The following is a 25,275-nucleotide window of genomic DNA, read 5'->3' on the forward strand; positions in this document are numbered from 1 at the left end:
AGAAACTTCTTCTAGGGTCTAAATATGTGTTTCAGATGCTTACACAGCCTAACAACCAAATTTTTGCTTGCATCTTTGCAAGGTATGATATTTTACTTGGATCACACAACCACTTGTATTGCAATATCATCGTAAATATCACAAATTGGACATATCAACCGTTACTCTGAACTTTCAGTTGCATCTGTATATACTGCACACATATGATGAGGACAGTATCAAATGTCTTACTAAGCAACAGAATTGTTCTCTTGGACTGAGCAAATCAAAGCGCTTCATCTCATAAACTGGTGGGGCTATAAACTTTCGGTCAAGAAGAAAGTTTAACAATGTGAGGGCAGTATTCACCAACTTGACAATGAAACTTTGTAGCTATGCTTCAATAGCTGTATTGTAATATATATACTAACAAATATCAGCTCACTTCTTCTTAATTTTCAGTGTGAGTTTGCTGAGATCAACCTCTCTGCCTCCTGTGATCACGGTGTGGTTATTGATATGAAGACCAGTCGACAAGGTCTACATGTCATGAGGTAAACTAAACTATAAATATACATTGATGGCAGTAAAATTCATTAATCAAATACATTTTTTTTTTCAATTTTAAATAACATTGTTTGTCTTACGTTAGACTTTTTGTTATAATCCTTTTGGACAAACCCAGCGAATTTTTCCACTGATTTATAATATTTTTTTTTATTAAATTTGACCTCACCTCATCCTAATCCAATGCAGTGCAATTGTACTGAAAATATATCAGCAATTTTCTTTGGTGAAGTAGTTACATTCAGGTAAAAAGAAAGTGGATGGATGTGGAATTTAGGCCATCCTCGTATACTTTGGTAGTTTAAAATTTCTTTGTAAATACCTGCTCTGTTGATGCATGCAACTTGAGAATGAGAGCAAAGAAGAAAGATATATTTTTGTTTTTCCCAACTCTAGAAAATACTGAAACATGTTGGTATGAATGTCATTACAATCTATCAAAGCTGCATTTTACTACAGTCACAGCTCCTGTTTCACAGGAAGAAACATAGATCCAAATATGATTGCAACTTATTAAGCTAAGACATTTCACTCAAAGACAACTAACTTACAGAGTTATTGATAGTTCCATTCAATTGAAGCTCCCTGCACTCTCACCACTTCCCCTTCAGAAAGTAAGAAGGGAAAAAAAGCCACCCTCCACCAGAGGAGGAAAAACCTCCCCTACAAAAAGAAGCAGAGAAAATAAGGTTCCATACAAATTGCTGCTTTAAAGTAGATGTGTTCATAACATACAAAAGGACTGGATGAAATGTGACTTACTGGTATAATTAAAGTGCTATATATACACTAGTAATTTCCAATCTCCTCTGACTTGATCTATTCTTTCCTTATGGTAGAACTTTCCAGCCCGACTTTGTATTAATCAGGCAACATCCACAGAGCATGGAAGTTCAGGAAGATTGGAGGAACATGATCATAGGTTTCCAGTATGGTAATGTACCAAGCATCAATTCCTGGCAGGCCCTCTATAACTTTATGGATAAACCATGGGTGGTAAGTACATAACACACCTCTATACTGTCATATCTCTCCTATTTTATTGCGGTTACTGTGTAATTTGCATAACGTGTATGTTTTAGCTGTACAAAGGACCTTGACTTAGTAATATCAGATATCTTTCAAATGGGTTTAATGGAGTTAAACTAGAGTAACAGCGTTGCTAGGCTGTTAGGCATCCGCTGGGTTTATTTGTAATGTAAGCATGCTGCATTGGCTTGTAGGTTGAAAATTAGTTTGTGTTAACAAGTTTTTATCATACTGTCGTGTCTCCTCTATTTTACTGCAGTTTGCATGGAATTTGCATAAAATCTTTGTATTAACTGCACAAGCTACCTTGATCAAATAACATCAGCTATCATTACAATGAGTTTATAGAGGAAGATGGAACTAGACAACTTTCATGTGCCTTCTCTATGTTACTGCAATGTAAGTGCGAATGTAAGGGGAGAAAGTCGCAAGGTATCAGCAATGTACAGCAAGAGGCAGGTTTTGATATTAAGTGCCCTAATGAAGTGTATTACATGTTTTGGGTCACATAGAAATTAAAACATTAAAATTAAGGAGAGTATATACTTTAATAGGAAATAGTTGCAACCTGTGTCTCTTCATTTATTTTTAGTATAAGGAGCCAAATATATATCAAATGAAAAAGATATACTTGTTTTAAACATATACATTTTTTATCTTTCAGTTTTCACAACTTAGCACATTACAAGAGAAATATGGGAGAGATAAATTTCCTTTGATTGATCAGACGTTCTTCCCAAATCATAAAGAGATGGTGAGCTTTCTTCATTTTTGTTTATGGTGCCACAGAAACTCACAGAAAGTACATAGGATTTTCCTAAGGGAGTCAAGGATATATAAAAAGATCAAAAAGTGACATAAGACTGTTATCATTATCATACTTCAGAATTATCAAAATCACAAAAGTAATTAAACGTTCTGAGGATGAAAGTACAGAGCAGAATGTTATCTTTTGAGTTAAAAATAACTCTAATCATTTAAAATTGGTTTCTTGCAAGTGGGTTTTCTGTGGCCAAGTTTTGGTGGCACCATTATTCTATCTATTTGTGATAGAAATGTATTCATTTTTGTTTGGATCAGTTGTATGGAAGAGCCAACTATTGCTGACAAATGTTTTCCCTTGTAAATAACCTTAAAAATTATGTCCCAAACTTTGGTTGTGTATTTCATGGAAAGAAATGGATAGAGAGACTCCTACAATCTTATAAACAAAACTCTAAGCATGGTTGCTTCAAAAAATGAGAAACCAAAAGTACCATTCTTGGAGAAGACTGAATTGGACATTTTCAACTGTAATTTAAACAATGCAGTAGCCCAATAGTTAGCAGTTCAACTTTAATCACTTTAATGATACCCTCCAGCAACTACATCGTGTTAAAGAATAGAAATACAGACCATTGAGGGGAAGGGGGGGGGGAGGGGTGGATGACAGGGATTTTCTTCTAGGAAAAGCTGCACATCCAGAAGGCTACTATATTCCAGGTGTGATTTCATGTCTTGATGTTGTTTAATTGTGTGAATTTTATCTCTTTCATTATGTTTTATTTGGTTATCAGTGTTCTTGTTATTCTTTTCAAATCTATTTTTGTTCTGTGTATGTGTGTAATTAAATGTTTATAAATATATTCAAGCTTATTCAAGTCCACTCACATTTTCCCTGTGAAGATTGCAGCTAAAAGTGTTATGTTGAATGACTAATCTGGAATTTCAATACTTTCTATTATACTGAATACTTCAAACAGTTTTTTGCTTCATTTTGTGCTAAGGAGTATAGTACAATATTTCTCATATTCAAATGTCATTTAAACTATTCCTTACTCCTTGGTTTTAGCCAATTAAAATTGCCTAAAGTTTATGCTAGGTACTTTTTACTCCCAGAAGTTAAGGGTGATAAATATTTGGAGAGGACTGATGGAAGTCAGTATATATAGTACCGTACCTTTTGCATTGTATGGTCTCCAACATTTTGACAATACATAGTCGGTGTCTCGCATTTCAAGGGAGAAATGTGAAAGGGCTTGAAAAAGTTTACCGTAAGAAATGTTGAAACGGAGGCCAATGAAGAACAAAGATAAGAAAAAAGGACTTCTGATCAAGAAGAAGGTAAGATGATTAATTTTCAAAGCAGGATATTTCAAGGGAGCATATTTCTTTTCTGGTAACTCTTTTATGCTTAAAATAAAAAAAAACAGTAGGTACAACAGGAATAATTTATCTGATTTTGCAAATACTATTAAAAATGGTCAAATTGCAATGCAAATCCACACAGGAACCATATCATTTTGTAAGACACAAAATGCATTGCCATTCAAACAACTATACAACATTTGAACAATGAATTATTTCCTGTACAATTTTGTTGAAAGTGTGGTTAATGAAGATTAGCATTAATGAGATTATATACAAGTAATGATGAAATTGAATATTCTACTCAGTATTACTGAATTGCACTATGCTCCTTTGATTTAGATGTACTTTTAAAGTAATATCTAGGATTGTAGACCTATTGAGGAACCTTAGGCTCTGCCAGCTTTATATTAGATATATTTAAGAGATGTTAACTAGATAATTTTAAGAGATAATATTTTACATATTCCTAAATGATTAAGACAGTCTGAATCAATTGTGACTAACGTTGTAGAGGTATTAAAGGACCTCTAGAGTTGCACTACTAATGACCACATTAATTAATAAGTCCTGAATCACAAGTGACTATTTCCTTTCATTGTAGAGGTACCAAAGGATCTGTGGGGTTGAAGTTAAAGAAGCAAATGCTGATTATCCATTTGCAAATAACTTCAATTTTCTGTAAATGATGATTTCTTACATAGTTTTGGTATGTAGAAGAATAAATCTTTCTTTCACACATTCTGTCCACAACAACCTCTCCATATATGATGAAATTAGCCAATTCTGGTTATGTTGATGCCTGCCACGGAACATGAACATATAGACTCTTTCATAACTGTGCAAAATATATTTATTTTGCAAAGATTTTGAAAACAAGTCTTTCTTCTTTTTGCCTGCTTTAAGAGGTAACTTGAAATGCAAGGCAAAATTTCTTTAACTTTATAATAGTTGTATCATTGTTTATAATCTCACCAGCAGAGGATTAACAAATAGTGTTTAATGTAAGACAGAGGATTAACAAATAAGGTTTTATCTAAGACAAAGGGGAGTAATGAGATATGTCAACATGAAAATAGCAATCCAACCCCCTTGTAAACTATGAATGAACAGAGCTTAAAAGTTTCACCAAAAATATTTGGATTTGGTGTTACCATTAAAAGTTCATTGCATCATTGTAATATCATCACTGTATGTGCAGATTGTAATAATTAAGTGAGTTTCATTGGAAGTGTAACATTTGATGCATTTTAAGGAGGAACACAGAACATTTTCCTTTCAAGTTTTAAAATGCTAACATGAATTTATAATTCAAGACTTCTAACATATCATTACTGTTTTGATCAAAGCAAAGTCAAACAAAAACATTATACAACAAGCAAACAAAGGTTGTCAAAGTTTGATGCTACTTTGGAGTGTTCGGACCTCGAGTAAATAGATCATTTGAATATATTGAATTTTTCGGGGGTTAATACCAATGGTATTTTAAGCGTTCAGCTTCACAACCAGCATATAATGACAATCAAGTATGAAGATTCCAGGAACAACCCTGCAGGGAATATATTTCGGTAAGTTTAGATTTCATTCTATAAATCAAGAGGCTTCTTTTAATAGTTCATTGTGGGGGCATGTAGCAAGCAAGCTGTGTTCACAGGAGTAAGCTGATTGTCAATACCACAAGGGAATTGTGCTTACTGCCCTCATTTCAAGTCTTCATACATCAAATTCTAAAGGTGTCCAAAGGTTTGCACTTTTAATTTGCATGAGGTTAAAATGAAATAAAACAGAAAATGTTGAACAATGGTAATCTTGCTACTCTTAGAGTGCCTCATTTAGACAATCTTACACTTTCCACCCTTCCTACCATTTATATAAATGAGTACTCTCTGCTACTTAAAACTCTATACTAGAGAGAGGACTCGGTGTATAGAACCATATGTATCATACCAGTATACAGGAAGCCAATGGAACCATGAGGATAACTTAATGCAGGAGTATTTGACTTAGATATTTAACATGCTAGTATATTTTCTTCTCCCTTCAACATGAGCAGAGCAGCACTGGGGTACTATCTACAAGCAGGGCTCCATTGGAATGTTTCTGGTAAGGTGAGTACAGTATTAGATGTCCATAGATGTGTCTTTATAGTAACCAGAATTGGTAGATTCCTATAATATTACAGTAGTTTGATATGACCGCACTGTGCCCTGCACTAATCCGCTTCTTCACTCCCTACGCCTCACATTACCTCTCCCCTGTCCCTGATATTACCCCTCTCCTGTGCAATGCCTTTAGATGAGGACAAAATATTACACTACAAATAGAGCTTGCTCAGTGCTAGGTGAGAAGCCAGACACTAGACTTATCAGAAATTTATATTTGGCTTGTAATCATGCAGGTCTGTGTTTATCTTGAGCTAAAGGTCTTCTTATACTGAAAGATACAATTTGTAGCTCTCCTTTGTTCTAACATGGTTCTATAATTTTCTGCACACTACCTGAGTATTTCCCAATGTTTAGCGAATAATTATTTGTACCTATCAGTTTTGGTCCTTGTGCAATGCAAAACAATTGTAAAGTTTTTCTTCTAAAGTAACTTCTAAAATAATAAAATTCTAAAATAACTTATAACAATATAAATGTAGGTTGAAGGATGAGAGTTGAAGGATGTAGAGATCTGTAACGAGATCAATGGATGCTTTGTATCGTGACACTTGGGTTACGTAGCAGCTATCTTTGCCTCTCAGTTAATAATTGAAAATACTATTGTTTACAAAACAGAGTTTACTATATTTGAGAAATTTACACAAACACTTGAGTCTTTGTGCATTCACTGTCTGGTTTTAATTATACCTTCTTTGGTAACTGCTTGAGGAGGAACAAAAGTGGAACATTCACCATAAGTGGTTGTGAAGGAAGTGAAAGAGCACTTTGGCTATACGTCGTTGTCAGTAGAGTCAATCATGAGTCTAAGAAAACGCAGTGGTTATATTTCCTTGGGTATAATGTCATCAATATCTTAAATGACCCTTTAATGGTGGTGTATTTTTGCAAAAGAAACTCACAATGACATTTCAAGTTTCTTTCTCTTTTAAAGTCAATGGTCCTTTATCTCTCGTTATCTGTTGACACATCCCAATAGTATGGTCCTATGTATTAATGTATGGTTTAGGAGCCAGAGTAGAATCCTTTGTGGGAACCAGAGATGAAACCATCTCTGGAAACCTGCCATTTGGCAACAAAATCTGTCCTGCCTCCTCACAGTGAAGTAAGACAAACCAAGAGGTATCTTCTTTATATGTAGGGGGGGGGGGGGGAACGGGGGCATGGGCCAGGGAACAATTGAGATTGATACCATAGTGATACCATGTAACAAGCTAAAAAGAAAATATGGGAGAGCTGATAGAAATTTTCATCAATTTTCATCATTTATTTTCTCATTTTGTTAAAAGGCACATTAAAAAAACAAGATTACTTATGCATTTCTATTGGTTGACATGATTTGTACATTCAAATAATTACAGGTGTAAATTAGTCAAAATGGGAGAGAGAAAATATAATGAATATATATGTCACAAACATTTGTGTTTCTTATTGAAAAGGTGGGTACAGGTTAGTATTTACAGAAAAAGGAAGGGTCAAAGTTCACAACTTAGTCCTTATACATATCTCCAAGTAAGAATATCAAAGATTATTAAACAAAAGATCGGTCAATTAATAAAAAATGTCCCCAAAAGTTTAAGCCTCCACATATGGCCCGATATGATCGTGTACCTGTATGGTGACACCTAGCACTTTACCCTTTTGATAACCTTTGGTATACCTTTATGGTAACCTTGGCTTACCATTATGATGACATCTGGCACTGATGTTACAGAAAAGAAAACATTAAAACTTTTAATTATGAGTCAAAAATTTGTTTTTGTACATGCCAAGACTGATTTTTTTCAGTTGCAAATGGTTTTGAGTGAAGTTAAGTAAAAATGCTTGCCTTGCCACTTACTTTCCACTATCCACTTTTCCACTTTTGCATGATCACCTTTGGTAACATTATCAAAGCATGCATGCTTTTGAATTTAGTACAAATGGCCAAATTTGAAACACTTTGAAATTAGTTTCAAAGTTTACAGTTCAGGGAGCAAATAGTTTAAAACATAGCCCTACAAGTTGCTTGCTGATTTCTACATACTACCCAATTTGACAAAGTGTTTGTACTGTTCTTCATTATTTTTGCAAAGGTACTCGAATAAGAGTTAAAACTATAGCAATTGAATTCACTTTTCTCCTTGGAATATTGTAATTTATTTTCCCATAATATTTCTGCCCTTGCAATTCTGCAGCATTTATCTTCTCTATCTCTACTGTAATTCATCTTTTTATTAATCTTTTATTCATCTTTTTAGATGTGTGCCTTCTCTTTTTTTTTTCCAAATGTGCTTAATCACATATAGTTCTACCACAATGCAATTTCTATACATTATACATTTTTAATATTTTGAAGCTGCTCAATACAGAAACTAATCATTTTTTTGGTAGCATATCATCACATTCCCCCATTAACCATTGAAACAACTTCCTACTGGGAATCAATTGTCACAGTTGACTTCATTTTCTGTTGATTGCATTGCATTATTCGCCAACCAAACTAGCAGCGTTCTATTGAGTGTCATAGAGAAATACATAAAAACTTAAAAAATAAAAAACCTAAAAAAATTGATTCATGTGTGCATCATGTACTGTAGATATTAAATAAAAGAAACCACTATAAGAAGTTGTTTTACGTACAAATATATAGGTACAAAATATTTTCAGAAATTTTTACAACATTCCAGATCAATACAACAAATTAGAACTGAAATGTAAAAAAAAATATGCAAGTCATTTTAAACATTGCCAAATCAGATGTTTTTCAATTTTTTGTTAATACATGATGTTGCTCTATTGGGTTAGTATTAACAATGTACTATGATACATATTTTCTCTCAAGTCTAAAGGGAAATTGTATTAAATTAACTAATTATTTCATTAATATGTAGAACCTGCATGTTGATGGTGTGGAAGATAACGGTTGATCTTGTACCTCTATATGACAATATCAGGCATAAGTAGAATCAGCAATTCATCATGTCAGATGAGCTTCTACAATTAGGGCATAATTTATACTGTTTTGCTTAGCAAAATGGTTCAATTGCTATACATGTCCACGGATGTATAGCAGTTTTTTTACACAGGAACCATAGAATTTTATAAGAGACAAAATCCAGAGCTTTCAAATTTGCTTCACAAAATTTGAATGCTACAGTAAATTAGTTCCCTGATAATCGTGTATCCACTAGAAAGCAACACTTTCCACAGATACTTTGGAAAACATATTATAGTCCAAAGGTAGAGAAGTGATTGAGAAAACATGACATATGAAAACACTAGTTTCTTCAAAGGATTTCCAAAGGAGAGAGATATTTTCTTTCTTGTAAAAGTGCTTTAATATTATCATAACCTTACTAGAGGTATTTAGATGAGAGATAATGCTTGTTTTCCATGTAAACATGCTTCATTTTTGGTAAATTGATTTTTTTTTTACCTTTAATGGTCCTATCATTAGTCTCTGTATTATTTGTCTTTGCATTTCAAGTGCAAAACTCTCATAGAAATAATGTCTAATAAACAGCCTGGTTGATGTGCACAATTGACTTTTCTGATTAAATCGATAAATTATTGTTGCTGGTGTCAGACTACTGCCTGTCAAGGTCTAATGAGATTGTTGTACACTATTGAATGTTTTAGTGATAACATAAAAAACCAATGATAATTTCAGCATATTTTTTTAGCAAGACATGGAAATCTTTTTGTGAAAAAATGTGGTGTCCATGAAATAAAAGATATCACTTCAGTGTTAGTTATCTCTGCCTGCAATGATAAGTTCTTGTGGTCCTAAGGTAATGGTGAGAAATTACACAAAAGCAGTCATGTAACGGGTTGAATAAGATTCTGTTGACCAGTCTCGCAGATTCTAGCAGATTGTACTAAATTGAATTATTTGAATTGAAATGCTTCAACAACATTTGATCTTTTAATGGCATAAATCACAAAGTAGCCTGATGGGGCATGCAATTATCTTGATCCTTAGTAAAGGAATAGAAATTACATTAAAGAAAACAGACTTATTTGCAATTCTCATGATCCTAAATAAAGGAAGCGAACCAATCTGGCAGATTTAAGCACATTGTACAACTGGATGGAAAACTTGAATATCTGAACTTGTAATATTTGAACAATATTTTAAATTATAATTCCATAAATCACGTAGCAGCTAATGGGGCATGCAATTTTCTTGATTCTTAGTAAAGGAATAGAAATTACATTTAAGAAAACAGACTAATTTGGAAGGTTGTAGTAGATTGTAGTAGTGCAATTCAGCCACACCTTACCAGGGTAGCATGAAATAAACATTTTGTTTTTGTTAAAACTAATACCATAAGGTGACTAAGTTGCGTAGAAAATATGACATAGTAAAAATGACTGTTTTTACTTTACAAGGACAAGAGTGTCCGATGTGAAATTAAAGTTTTAATTGTTTCTGTAGCAATAATTCTTTCAGAAATTCAGTATATTGTTGATATCAGAAATGTCTATATCTGACCTAAACATTACATTTCATTGCATTTCTATTGTAAGTGGTGTTATTGACATAACTGGTATGTGATCTCATGGTTATCATCAAAAATATATTGTTAGTGGCTTTCATAGTTAACATGTATAATTGTATTGAAAGCACTATGCATTACAACACAACAAAGCTCACTAACATTAACTGTGTCATTTTGACAGCAATCCTTTCGCTTGTTCCTCACTTCTCTCCCCCTTCCTGTCCCCCTCTTGTCTACAATCCTCTGCTTTGGTCCATGTTTCGCCAACATCTCAACGAAACAAAAGAAGAATAAGAAGGGTTCTCTTTCAATCTTTGAATAAAGATGCTGATTAATAACTGAATATTTATAACCCAGTTTGACCTGTAACATTTGGTCCTGTACTTCTTGCTTCATTTGATCCATTATTTTCTACCGCATTGGAAACACACAGTCCTTTTGATCAATAGGGTAATTCCACTCACAGCCTTTATCCTTCCTCCTCAGTACACATGTTGCATGCTTGTTGTAACAAGCCCCGTTGAATGGGTCCCAGTCACAATTATTCACAAACTGTTTTTCCCGTTCACCGCATATTGAACCAATCCCGCATGTATGAACCTTTAGAGAAGAATGAAAAGCATTGAAAGCAATTAGTATACAGTACATGTAGCAAAACTCTTGTGCCATTTCTTGTAGTTAATGTTGAAATGTGTTCCTTGTATGTATATATGCTATCGGCCAGTAACCCTAACAAATCACAAAGCTATGGGAATAAATTGCAACAATATTATGAGATTATGTCAAACATATTTTTTATGAATCTATCCCTTTACTTTAAGGTACCTTCAGTAACTCAATTCGTGCTGGATGCTGGAAAAAGAAACCACTTGTAATCCTATATATTTAAGTATTGTTACTAATTATTGTTATTGCCCATCCGCCACCCCACTAAAAAAGAATAAAAAATAACTTATATAAAACATAATCCTTACATGACAGCTACAGTTGTCTTTGTAGGTGTTTCTAAATCCTTTCTTTTGTCTTGCTGTGAGTTCTTCCCACTTCCTGTGCCAGTTGCAAAAGTCAAAGGTCAATTTGCCATCTGTCTCTAGATTTCCTGAGAATTGTGAAAGAAGAAAAAAGTACTCTTAAATCATAAACAAATGTGGTTTATAGTAAATGATGAATAATCCTAAAAGTTGAACTTGGTAGAATCACCAGATCTACTTATCTTTGGGACATATCTGTTTTCATTTATGACATTCCATGCTACTTTTATTAATCCAGTTCAAATTTAATTGGGAACTCATGGACATTGCAGGTATGAGCCCCGTCCTTTCTTCAGAATCCACAGTTTGCCATCAAAGTTTTGCTAAAGCTAACTGTACTTTAACAATCCCAGCACCTTTAATCAATTGCAGTCTTTAATTCATAGAGTATGTCAAGCTGTGGCTGGAGTGTTGGGGGTTTCAGGTATCAGAATTGTTAATTATGTCATGCTCTAACAAACCAAATCAAACTGATGGTGTTAAAAAATGTTTGTCTAATCCAAAGTGACATCCTACCAGCATCCAGTCATGGTACTTTCAAACCACAGTAGAAAATGATGGAAAATTTGTTCCTCAGATGGAACGAAATATTGACAGAAAATCTTTGACCTAAGGTTGTTTGTAGTTGAATCTCCAGGATTGGTGGTACAGTAGGGCATTTGAAGAAAATGTGTGGGGTGGGGGGGGGGGAGAAAGAGGAGGGATGGAAAAGAATAGGGAGTCATGGGTTAAAATGATTCAATATCAATTAGGGGTCAGTGTGAATCAGATTGCAGGGTCATGATACCAGAATTATTTTTGTCTTTTTGTTGTTCTACAGAAGTGAAGATTTGCAGTTTTCCACAAGATCATTTTTTTTTGGGTTATCTGTTACTTCATTTAAAAAAACTAGACTGGCACAATTACTACTTACCCATAATAACGTAAGGTTTGTTTTCTTGAATGTGGTTAACTCCGCAACGACCATCAAAGAGAGGTGTGTATACTTGAACACTAATCCCAGGGAAGAGAAAAGACTTTCCTTTGAACACATGGGATATCTTAAGCTTCCATACTTTGTTGGCACTGTTGATGACTTCTGTGGGAAGGTCCATCAGCTGCGCATATGTGATGTTACTGTCATTAGGCAGGGCTATATCAAGGGCTTTTGCTGTTGCTTTGATAACTGTGGAGAAAAAAAAAATCAGTCACTAAAGTAAAATATCCACAAGGCTTTTGCTATGTTTTCCAACATTGATATTTTAGTATAACATTTTCTGAAAACAACAGCAATGTTAGATGCACACAATGTTTCTTTTTTTGTCGAAAACCTTAACAATGTGCAAAGTGTATGCTAGTAGCTCCTTAATATGAAAATGAAACAAATGCATACTATTGAGCCATTGAAAAGGTTTTAAAACTGAATATTTCAGTTGCTTAGATAAGCAAGTAGGCCTACTTCCAAAACCTGTTTGCAGGAACTGTGAAAGGATGTACATTTTTCATTTATATACACAGCTTCATTCTATACACCAATCCTCCAACACTGGGATGGGGGGGGGGGGCCCACAAATTGCTTCGAGGAGGGAAACTTTGATGTTTATCCAATGAATGAAATTCAACTATCTCCTTCCTCCTCCCTGGTTATTGCTCATAGAATTTTAGTGTACCCAAGTTTGTGTGACATGTGACAATATCCATTTTTCAGCTGTATTTCAGTATAATAAAAAATCTCTCTTAATACACTAACCTACAGTATCCCATCTTATCTGCAAATCACATTAGCTTGACAAAGATGCGACAGCTGATTATTCTCTGTGAACAAAACTAGCCCATTTGCCATTTTCAAAGACTTATTAATAAGTTCTGATTGGTTTTGGTACCGTTTGACTCAATAACATCTCAATGCAGGCTAACTGACGTAGCTCTTTGTTAATCAGACCCTCATACCCAGGGGATGGAAAGGAAAGTTTCAAATCATTTCAAAGCAATTATTTCAGAAGGGAACCGTTAATGGTTGCAATTTCAGCCTCTGGCTGCTCAGACAAAATGGGGCACAGAGCATTCCAACTTGCTTTCGTTGAGGAACATCATCCAATGAAAATTCTTGCCACATATTTTACTGGCCTATTTGCAAGGTTACACATATTGAATAGTAGCCCTAGGAAAAATATTAATTATACTAGCCCCTTTTGAAGCAAGTCACTTTTTTTGAAAGCTAATATTTACAGCTGTGGGAATGACTTTGTGCACGAAAAACAATTTCTTTCTTTTAGTGAGAATATAATCACATCTAAAGCACACAACATGTTTAAATCTTCAAATGTCCAGCAAATCCAACATAGTAGTAGCTTGTGGTGGTCAAGGGGACAGAAGGGGCAGGGGTTAATTAATTTTAATTGATATGTATTGAGCCCTGAAAGATGTGGGAGTGCTCTTATCCTTTGTATTGGGAAAATAAATTTCCCTTTTGTCAGTTTCTGATGGTCTTGTGTTCCTCCTCTCCCTTCTCTTCTCTACAATGAGACTGTAGGAAGTTCTCATTTCAAATATTAGAAATTTTCCTCCTACATTTTCCATATTTTCTGTATATATCACAAGGATCGTTAATTACTTCACACTTCTGATATCCTCTGTTTTAGTCTGTAATTTACACCAGTTTATTTAATGAACAGTTTCAGTTCTAAATTCTTAAGTTTGTTTAGTCCATCCTGAGTATTTCATGCCTCTCTCCCTAATGAGCTCACTGATAATCCACTAATTAATCCCATTTGCGTGCCTTGCTAAGCTACGTTTCTTTACCATCTGTTGCTGCATAGATAATGATGTAAACCACTGGATCATATTTGTTCAGTTGGTTAAAAATCCCTTTTGTAAACAATATCATGTGTTCATAGGTATGTATATAGACTTTGTAATTTGTACAATGGCTGAGTATGAGTTTGTACAGTATACTACCCAGAAAACCATCGCCACCGTTGTTTGAGACCGATACAATATGGTGGCACCTATACTGATCTCTTTGTAGGTGCAACATGCTGGTTCCATATGTACATTGGTTTCTTGTGGCAGACTGTTGTCATTTTTACTTTGAATTATAAGATACTATATAAAACTGGTAGAACTTTAATGAGATGCACAATTCAGAGTGTACAATCCGTACATAAAAATGCATCAGAATTGAGAACAAAACATCTAAAGCATAACATTTTTAATAATCAGGTTCGGACGAACCAATGACATCCATACTTTGTCCCTGTTATAAAGCCCCCCCCCACCCTCATCCCACCAGTCTCAAACAAGTTTCCCCTGCTTTACCTGTTTTGTTTATTTGTAATACTTGAAAATAGCTGTCCTTGTTTGTGTTTAAGTTCCAACCTTCTTGTGCAAGAACTTAATTGTCAATGTCTTGTTTACAGGTGATTACTGCTAATACCTGTGCATGTGTTCTGTGCTACTTGTCAAGAGTATTGTACCAAGAAGTGAAATCTTCCTCCCAAACATTTTCCTTCAGTTCAAAGCCCCAGCCCCAGCCCAGCCCCATTCCCAGTTTATAACATGAAACATCCAGCTGTCCTTGGTATACGTTCACATAATTCGTATAGTTTTTAGCTCAACTGAAAGCTGTCAGTTGAGCTACAGTATAGTGATCATGCGATTCTGCCAAAATTCTGTCACTTTTGCAACAATGTTTGAATGACTGCCATTTCATGATTTTTCGTTCAATTTGGCTTAAATATCGTCAATGGTTTGTTAGAGTTATTTTATAAGTTTAAAGGTCATTCATTCGAGGTCACAAGAGGTCTTTTTCTGAAAACGTAAGGAACGTAAGGAATTTGTCCAAATCTGCTGAAATGTTATGGATATGATGTTTGAATGGTGGTGAACCAACCTTGTTTTAGGAAAATATTTTTGCTGTCATGTGAGAGCCCAAAACAGGGCCTTCTGTAGGGTTCTCAGAGATGGTGAAATGTAGTCCACAGATCATATCAATGATCAGGAAATGTGTTTTCCAACTTTCCAGTATTCATGACCAAAATGCATGTTGATGTGCCTAGCAAAGTGTCTTCTATCTTCATTTTCCTGTCATTTTGGGAAATAATCCGCCATGAGAGACTTGATCAAATTTTTACTTGTTATTAAGGATTCCCATCTATTTTGATGTCATTCTCTGTAAAAGGACTACTTGGCAGATTTGGAACTTGAACTATTCCACAGTTCGTGTGTGGAATATGACATATGAGAATGACCTATATTGTTGGAGCTGCTTCCAACTTATGCTCTTTAAAGTTTCTCTGTGGTACATCAATCGTAAACAAGTTACAAGTTGATTTATTATTGCATGGATGCAATGTCATGAGCAAGTATGGATCAGCACATATGTGATATCCCCAATGTTAGCAGATTTAGCAGAGGAATATTTTGTTTACGTTTTCGTTCTCTCATTGCATGAATGAAAACTATGAAATGCATATACTGTTGATTCTTTGCTAACATGGTGAACTTTAAACATCTTATGGCATAAAATGATAAATTTTTGTTATCACGTTACTGGTAATTAGCTTGCTGCTGTAAAAGGTAGTTAAAGAGACTAGGTGGGAAATTCTATAGTTAAAATATCATTTTGAGTTTCACAGGCAATGACTGCTACATTCTTGGTTGAATTTGAACTACAGTAGGAAAGATGTCAACAAGCTGGCTGGCTTGGCAACCCAATGGTGAAATTACCACCTTACTGTACAAAGGTTGGCAGCTTGTACCACACATCAAATGCACTGGGACGTGAATTGTAGTGTTTGTTGTCAGGGCCTCACGGCCAAACATTTGTAACATCTGGTAGCTTTCTGGCCATAGCACGGTATTTAGGGCTGCCAGGTATTATACCATACAGCTTAACAGTTTGCTTTAGTAAAGCAGCTGTTAATACTTAACCTTGGGAAACCATCTCTGTTGTAAATTGATTTTTTTCGCTAAGTATATTTGATCTTGGCACTTTATGCTTGCTGTGTCGGGTTTTATGCACACAGACAAAATTTTTCTGCTATTGATTAATATGTGGTCAAATGCTGTAGGCAATAGCAAATGTTTTTTATTTGCAATACACTCCTTTTTGCAAATAGTCCTGGAGGAAACTGGTAAAATATATATTTACTACTGGTGGTAAAAGAGGTGCAGGTGTTGTTCATTTCATGTACTACAGATATATGAGTATAGGCCTGTAGCTGCTTCTCTGTATAAAAACTCTCAGTGGTTTCAAATTAGTTACTGTAATTAAGATAAGAGGTCATGACCGTATGACTATATGGATGCTAGCTAGCTTGCAGCAGGTGTGACTTCATGCATAACACTGTGCCATATAATTAGAGTAGCTAAGTATTTCACTTTCATTGAATATAGGACCTCAGGGGTCCTTTGTGATCACCATGGGCATGTGGGGGTGTATTTATAAGAAAAGGGTCTATTGTGGTATAGATATACAACCACAGCAGATACTTCTCAGTAATAAACTAAACTTAACAAACAAAAGGCAAACAAAAATAATATACAAATAATGAAAAGTAGCAGATGGACAAGGTCTTGGGTCATTACTAGATTATTGTATAAATTTTCACAAAAGGTTTAATTGTATATTTTGGTATTGATAATATGTAGGATTTATTTTAACTCATTTTTTGTTCAGTGGGAGTACTCCATTTTAGATAAAGATAAGTTAGATAAAGACCTGGTGCCTTCTCCCTCATCCAGGAGAATGCATAGAACCTAAATGAACCTTGTTTGAACTTAACATTCTTATTCTTTTGCAAGTTGCCAAACTGTCTAACAAAAGCAAGAAAGATACGCCAGTCACTAGTGGATTCTTTTATAGTTCTATATATTTTGGTCACATTTATTGATATTGGCCGGAAAACAATCTTGCTATAGCTGTTTTTCAAAATTAGGTTATCCATTGGAGACAATATGAAAGTTATGTTTTTGTTACTGACTAGCTAAGACCAGAACTGTATTATGCCTGGCTATTTCTTGAGTTGATTGACAAGTTTGCATTATTGATTATGACGTTAGTTTATAGTTAATTAGGTCAGGTGCGTTCCATCAAACCGAAGTCCTCATTAAAATAAGATTTAGTTTCGATGTCAATGAAAAGTGGTAGCTTAATATCTGTTATGGTCTTCTTCATTTTATTGTGTTACTGGTGAGATGTAGAGGGTTAGTTCTGTCCTTTGGGAGGAGAAAGTTTTCAAATACTTCATGCATGCTTGCTCTGTCTTACTGAAAATATTTGCTATCGTATCTTTAGTCACACTAGTGATCACTAACTCATCAAGTGACCAAACCTTTCTTGAATAATAGTCCTTATGATTCTTCGAGGAGAGAATTAATTTGTTTATGTCAACCGCCTGTGTTCATGTACTTACAGCACATCCCTTTAAAAGGATAGAGGAGACATATGAGGAGGAGGAGGAGCTTGAGGAGGAGCTTGAGGAGGTTTAAATATGTCAGTACTAAGGGTTGTAGCAAAACTGAGCTCCCCTTTGTTCTTCTATATACACAAGATCTTGTTATTCAGTCTGTATTTCAAACCATACCTTTGTGCTTGCTATACCTACTATTTTCCATTCATACTGAAGAAACGCTTGAGTTCCCTTGAATAATAAATGACAAATCTAATTCATTTGGGTCTGGAATGATTTCAGTCACATGACTGATCCAATTGACATCAGACCCAGTTGATGTCAATCAGAAAAACTAGACAAAAGAAGAAACTTGTAACAGCAGAAGGTGTTAAATTACAAGAATGGTACCTGGTAACGCGACTTTTAAAAGAACAAAGTGTTTCAGCCATACTGCACATGTGTAGGTTAATGAAATGATGACTCATAGCCATAAAACATACAGTTAAACTTTCAATATTTAAGTAATCCTTTCAATATGATAATAGAATGGCTAGTTATTCCCATAATGTAGTAGTAACACACTTGGATACCTGATCATAACCAGTTTATATCATCATAGCCTCTTCCCTTCTCCTCTCCTTTGTCCTATCCTCCCTTCTCTTCCTTCCCCCAGCACATCTCCCTACTTACAATAATAAAAGGGAAGCCTTGAACATTGCTGTTAATTTTTTTTTTTATAGCCTGCATAAAATACAATTTTCCCATTCAGTGAAAGTATCTTTTATCTAAAACAGAAATATTTACTTGAAAATTTATTGTGCAACCCTCTCCCCCTCCCCCTGAGATTATCTCTGCTTTTAAAGAGGGGATTTTATGTAGAATAGCAAAGTTTTGAGACAAACAAGAAACCAATATTATAAAGTCACTTATAAGTTTGGATTAAAACAGTCTGCATACCATGACATACTCATACATGGTCATGGCCATATTTTGCATTTTCTTAATCTTTGCTGGTACACTGGTAGGTTCTTTGTCTGCACAGAAGGTATGAATGCGTGGCATAGCAGACATTCCTAGGTCAAATTCAGAGGGTTGATTACATTTTTGGACATCCCCCCAATATGTAATAAGAGTTAACATAAATCATCTCCTAATATAGAGTCTGTCAGTTCCTGGTATTACTGCACGGTTAGTGCTGGCTTTATAACCACAGGTCTGCAACACAGTAGGAAGAGAAAACCTGATACCTGGATATCATGCTGTTTTGTTAATAAAATGTTTGTTATCAACAATACTGAAAGAATTTCCTCATAGTTTAGTTAGCGTAATTTTTTAGTGTACAGTGATAGATCCCTCACTCAATATGTTTGTAACTTATAGACTTGAATATAATACACATGTTGTTAAGTAACATTGCTATTTTTGTATTTGGTTATAGAAAAATTAGAAAAACGGGTGGGAAAACGTATGGTTCTTGTATGGTAAGAAAGTTTTGGCTAGAATGGGATTCAGTCGCACACTTTGCCAAGTAAGATATGCAGGACAAACTTCAGGACAAACCTTTAATCCATGTATTTGTTAGATTATTGAAAATGTGTGTCAAAAGTTATGTTTTTTATGAAAAACAATGAAGATTGATTTTATGACTCAGTTAGTATTTAGTGAAAAAAACAAATCCTATTTGTTACATGATGTTTATATAATCAAGTTGATAAAAACCTGGAGTATGTAAACTTATTCTGGAACTACATCTTTGGTAGATTAGAAATTTCAATTGAAATTCACTTCTGTATGGAAAAGCAAGTTAAATCTATATAATTTGTAGATATTTAAGAAAGAGTAGACCGTCTGTCTATGATGATTGCATATATGGTACTGCAGTTAGCTTTGTGTACCAAATATATGAAAGACATCATGATGAACAACTCGAGCACATTCAGTAATACTTGACTACTTCTACTATTGCACCTTTACTTTACCCCATTCAATAGGAAATGATTCATAGACATTTGGAAGACATTTTATTCTTTAGCATTACTTTACACCCTAAGAGAAAGAAGGTTTAGACCCTGGAATGGATATATGGTGACATGAATGATAATGGATGATAACAAAGAACAATTTTCTCACCGAAATCTGATTCACAGAAGTGTTGCTGTGGATGCTTTGGGAAGCAGGTACAATCTGCTAAAACCTCATAAATTCCTTGGAGCATTAGTATCAAGGCACATTGGTATATGGTCCACATCTTCCATAGATTTGACAATTCCTTCATGATTGTATTTCTTGAGCTAAAACAATCCCATGAAATGCGAGACAGTCTACTCTTGTTGAACAAGTTGTGTGACCTGGTGTATGTTACACATAAAATGAAAATTCCTTCAGTAAAAGCAACTTTCCACGTTTTTGTTGTCTGTAGAAGTATGGTTTTGTTTCCTATACATGCAGTTGATCCTAGGCCTGCTGTAAGATGAATGACAACAAGTGAACAATTTTCTGCTTTATTGTCTATTTGTTTCTATTGCGCGTGCCACCTTCCCCCGGATCCTCTGTAGCACGCGTCCAATTCTTTTGTGTCTCCACGCGACTCTCTACAGGCCTATTATGGCTTGCCTATTGATACCAAATCCGACAGTGTTGGCTTGAAGCAGACCTTCAGCACTGAATACAAAGGCCCAGCTCTACCAGCTTGGACTAAGAACTTTAGCAAACAATAGACAAATCAAATAAAAAATATATATTGTTAGGAGGGCACGCGAACATGCCCATTGTGTGTCCTTGCTAAATTGATTTAATGATTGCCCCTAGTTGTAAAGATATCTCTGTCCTTGCTGAGAGTCTGAAGGGCTTCAATCCCTTTTGTGTGTGGGAGTGGGTGTGTGTGTGCTGTGCTACATATATGAATATGCATGTAGTGTTAACCAATAGGATTAGTTTAGAGATTCACTTCAGTATTTTTATCAAACTCAGAGAAAGGAAGTTAATAAACATGATCATTCAGTAGAGTTTCAAAGTCCATTCATGAGTGTTTGTTTTTTCATATTTTATCCTTTTTTATAAAAGGTTGGTTTCTTTCTTGGTTGTAACGATTGACAGCTGGTGTAACAGGAGCAATATTTAATCCCTCTAACTACACAATAGGTTCAAACTTAGATGCCTGCAAGGATAATGAAAAAAATCAATTGGCATATATGGCTACAAACTGGAAGGTAGTTATGTGTTAGAGAGAGATTTATTGTGGTTTTGAAGAAAGTATAGAGGCTTAGATAGTCTAATGATGTGGGTAGCTCTTCTTTGTTTCGCTGAAACTGCTGCAGGAGTAGGCAATTAAAGTAACTTTAAATGGCTTAAGAGCTTTTTGGTAGAACTTAAACCACAAACTCAAGGGAGACTGCTGTGGTTAGTTTCATAAGGAGTGACTTCCTAATTAGGAAAAGATTATGAAGTTTGTAAGTTAAGGTTTTTATGAGGTAAAGGTGACAAAGAGTTATACAGATGGGACTGGGATGTGTTTAACAAATAATGCCAAAGGGACATCTAGCTGTTAGTACTGTGTATAGATAGAGAAATGTTAACTAAATATTATTTTTGTCAAAAGGCATAATTTGACAGTGTAATAACTAGGTAAGGAATTACACGGTTTGTTCAAATTAGAAAAACAAAAAGAAAATGGAAAATTCTCTAGTGAAATATTGCAATTTACTGTATTAATGTTATAATAAGAAGTGACATTACAAAGAACTAGCATGGTCAACTTACTGTACTGTTTTGCTTGTGTGTTGTATGACGATTGCGAGGAGTTGGAGAGTATCAAGAAGGGCTACATAGCTTCACATGCTAGTTTAACTTCCATGTAATAGCTAGGAATGCAACGGCATAGTGCACTTTAACTTTACAACTTAAGAGAGTGAAAAAAATGAAAACTATCATAACCAAAGAAGTACCTATGCTGGGGGAGGGGAAGGGGTGGGGAAAAGTAGAGTGTAATGAAGGGCTATATATACTTTGGGACCAAAAAAGTTTCAAGGCCAATCCAATTAATGATGATTGCAGATTGAAGATATCCACCATACATAATCCATTGAGATGGGAGACACAGGTGCATTTAAGGAGTGGGGGGGGGGGGGAGAAAGAGGTTCTTTGTTGTACAGTTGAGCTACTTCTCATAGGGTAACAATTGACTTTATATAGTGTGTGGCCAGTGGGATTATAGCAATAAAGAGTGGTCCATCATATATAAGATACATTACTGTCTAGTAAGTTCTTAGTGTATAGTGTCCTCTAGTTGATTATTATTGATAATTAGTATGTCATGATGTAATCACCTATATTGACCATTTAAAGTTTGGCCAAAAAAAGAGAAGAAAAGAAAATTTAATCTGATTAGAAAGTTGGTTGGAAGTATCATCTGCCAGTGTTAGCTTCCAGTATCAGTACTAGCTAAACCTGCCTTCAGGGTCCAGCATTCAATAATTGTCAGTTTAAAGAAGCCTACAATAGGTACACCTGCATCATGACAGTATTGAAGTTAAAGGTGTATATTGGACATGATAGGGTACAAATAGTGTAGTTAGTGCCTAACAGTGTGTGGTGTAGTCAGCCAAGGAGCTGTCAAGCTGTCATTCTCCTCTTTCAAATAAACTTAAAATAATAGCACTCTAACATTGGCTAGTATATATATATATATATATATAGAGTATAAACATGGTCAGGCCACACAGAAAGTGGTACCCCAGAAAGAGACCCCTCGTTAGTAAATATCCATCCTCATCGGGTAACAGGGCACTTAAAACCATTTTTGGTTATACCGAAGACTCAGTAATTTTTGCAATTGTGCTGGCATGCGTGTATGCGTGTGTGTATGCGTGTGTATCTGTATGTCATACCTGGTAAGTAGATGCCCCATGATACGTAGATGTGCCCTATTGTTTTGGGTCCCAGTCATGAATATTAACGAGTTTGCTTTTACATAAAATTCTTCAAATGTCAATATCTCTTCAACCATATGTCTGATTCAGTTCATACTTAGTATGGGGATGTAACAACATAGTAAGTACATTTCTTTGCAACAGCAATTTTATCTTCATTAATATTCACGAGTGGAAGTGGCTTAATGGGAAATTGTTAAAACCAGCTTGTAAACACAATATCTCAACTAATACACGTTGAATCAATGTCATACTTGGTGGGTAGATGCCCTACAATGATTAGATGTGCCCTATCATTTTTGGTTCTCGTCTCATGAATATTAATGATTGGGCAGGGCTTACCATAAAAATCATCAAAATGTCAATAAATATTTGTTCGATTTAGTTTATACTTGATATGGTGATGTAACTACCACAACAACCAAAAGATGGATCATTGCAATACTTGGCAGTTATATGCCCTTTGATGAGTAGATCGTTTATGGTTCCCATGTCATGAATATTAATAAAAGGATTGGGCTTTCGTAAAATTTGGTTCATACTAGTATGGTGATGTTGGTACATGATAAGCACATTTAAGTTCATGATGTCTCCAACTTTATGTCATTAACATTCATGAAATTTCAAGAAATGGCAGTTAAAGAAAAGACAAGAATTAAATGTTCCATGGTTTTCTTCCTTGACACATTAGGTTTGTCATGCTTGATTTAGGCAATCAACTGTGTATATATTTGTGTGTATATCATGAATACTAATCATTGAAGATAAAATTCTCAATCAGATATCTCTGAAATAGTATGTCTAATTAGATATATATGTACTTGGATAATTAATGTAAGTATATAGATACATGCTTATGAGATTAAAAAAAATTGACCTCATTAATATTCATGAATGTATCTGTTTTTATACTATGTCACTCAATAGACTTTTTCAATAATGATAACTAATTCCTATTACCTTCCTTTACATGTTGCCTCATTAGTCAATAGATAATCCCGCTTCATTTTGGTGTGCACAAGCTCGTGAATATTAACATGTATGGCTTACCACACTATGAATATGTTTGGGCACCAGAACCACTAAAATGTTTTCGTTTTCTGGTTGTTTTAAACAAAGAATAGGTACACCTTAAAATTTTATTGAACAAACTTGAATAAATTCATTTCTTCACAAAAAAATCTTTGGGAAGGGAAAATACTCATTCCAGACCTTAAACTTGCTTGATGTATAGGAAAATTTCACTCCACAGAACCGGAAACTTGGTTTGATATTTTGGTATGGACTACTGTCAGTATCTGCATATTTAATTACAATATTTCATGATGCCATCTCCAGGATCTTAGCTGTTGGCTTGCATGCCAATCGTCATAACCACAAGTGTAAACTTATCCTATATTCTTCCATAAAACATTGGAAAACCACAGACTTGCGCTTTAGTTATAGGGAGCACAGAACCTCTGACTTTGTATTGATTAGTATAGTCTGTGAGATGATACCAAGTATTTATTACACAATGCCAAGACAATTTCCTTTGACACCATAGGACTTAGCATAGACTAGAGCAGAGAACTTTGACACATAGGACTAGTTTTTCAGTTCTAATGAGAGGTCTATTTAAGTAGCATATTATTGTTAATAAATGATCATATTTATAAGTCTAACAAAAAATGCAAACCATTGGCTAGTATAATTGTTTTTTGTATTGATTTTCATCTGGAAACTTAAGATATTTTGAATCCTCAATAGAGTGAGATAATATGTATAACAGGTACTCAAAAGGATTCTTTCCTTCCTACTTAGCTCCCTCTTCCCCACCCTATATCGATAAAACTGCAAAAATTTGGTTTGTAGTGCTCTTGGACAATTTAGTCTTTAATCGTATGTATACTAATGTTCTACTTCTATATTTTGGAATTTATCTGTTATGATGTGTTAGTGGAGATATTGTTACAGGATCAGCCCGATATTCATAAGGACCATTATTCATAAGGGTCATTGTTCATAAGGTTCGTTATTCATGACATGCATTATTTCGAAAAAAAGGTTTGTTTTCCATAATCGGAAAAAAAGTTCGTTATTCATAATAAAAAGGGGTCATTGTTCATAAGGTCCGCTATTCATAATTTGGAAAAGGGTTCGATATTCATAATAGGAAAAAAGGTCCGTTTTTTCATAACCGGCAAAAAGGTTTGATATTCATAATAGGAAAAAAGGTCCATTTTTCATAATCGGAAAAAAGGTTCGATATTCATAATAGGAAAAAAGGTCCGTTATTCATATTGGAAAAAATGGTTCGTTATTCATAATAGCAAAAAAGGTTCCTTACATTATTTAGAAAAGGTGTGATATTAATTATAGGAAAAAAGGTCCGTTTTTCATAATCGGAAAAAAGGTTTGATATTCATAATAGGCAAAAAGGTCCGTTATTCATATTGGAAAAAAAGGTTCGTTATTCATTATAGCAAAAAAGGTTCATTTTACATTATTGAGAAAAGGTTCGATGTTCATAATTTAGCAAGAAAGGTCTGTTTTTCATAATGGGCAAATTATGAAAAACGAACCTTTATGCCAATTATGAAAAACAAACCTTT

The 25,275-nt window shown here is 34.5% G+C and overlaps 2 protein-coding genes across 6 annotated transcripts in view; one reads left to right on the top strand and one right to left on the bottom strand.

Annotated features, from left to right (window-relative positions):
* Positions 1-25,275, top strand: part of LOC139961180 (synapsin-like) — a 545,708-nt gene that overhangs the window by 140,107 nt on the left and 380,326 nt on the right. For all 5 annotated transcript variants that reach the window (XM_071960174.1, XM_071960173.1, XM_071960172.1 and 2 more), the window contains 3 exons: positions 442-533; positions 1,386-1,542; positions 2,240-2,329. In XM_071960174.1, the coding sequence (XP_071816275.1) occupies positions 442-533; positions 1,386-1,542; positions 2,240-2,329 (339 nt within the window). The remainder of the gene's footprint in view (positions 1-441; positions 534-1,385; positions 1,543-2,239; positions 2,330-25,275) is intronic.
* LOC139961596 (metalloproteinase inhibitor 1-like) lies at positions 7,107-20,576 on the bottom strand. The gene is made up of 4 exons (XM_071960913.1): positions 19,884-20,576; positions 12,293-12,544; positions 11,323-11,447; positions 7,107-10,948 (listed from the first exon to the last, which is right to left on the bottom strand). Exons 1-4 carry the CDS (start codon positions 20,026-20,028, stop codon positions 10,760-10,762), a joined length of 711 nt encoding a protein of 236 aa, XP_071817014.1. The 5' UTR covers positions 20,029-20,576; the 3' UTR covers positions 7,107-10,759.

Source organism: Apostichopus japonicus, chromosome 20 (assembly GCF_037975245.1).
Source record: "Apostichopus japonicus isolate 1M-3 chromosome 20, ASM3797524v1, whole genome shotgun sequence".
Lineage (NCBI taxonomy): Eukaryota > Metazoa > Echinodermata > Holothuroidea > Aspidochirotida > Stichopodidae > Apostichopus > Apostichopus japonicus.

Excerpts from the sequence above, each read along its gene's own strand:
- LOC139961596 (XM_071960913.1), bottom strand. The coding sequence starts at position 20,028 with ATGAAGGAATTGTCAAATCTATGGAAGATGTGGACCATATACCAATGT. Across the intron at positions 12,545-19,883 it reads CTTCTGTGAATCAGATTTCG|TTATCAAAGCAACAGCAAAA; the intron begins GTGAGAAAATTG and ends TTTTCTCCACAG. Across the intron at positions 10,949-11,322 it reads AAGACAACTGTAGCTGTCAT|GTTCATACATGCGGGATTGG; the intron begins GTAAGGATTATG and ends TCTTCTCTAAAG.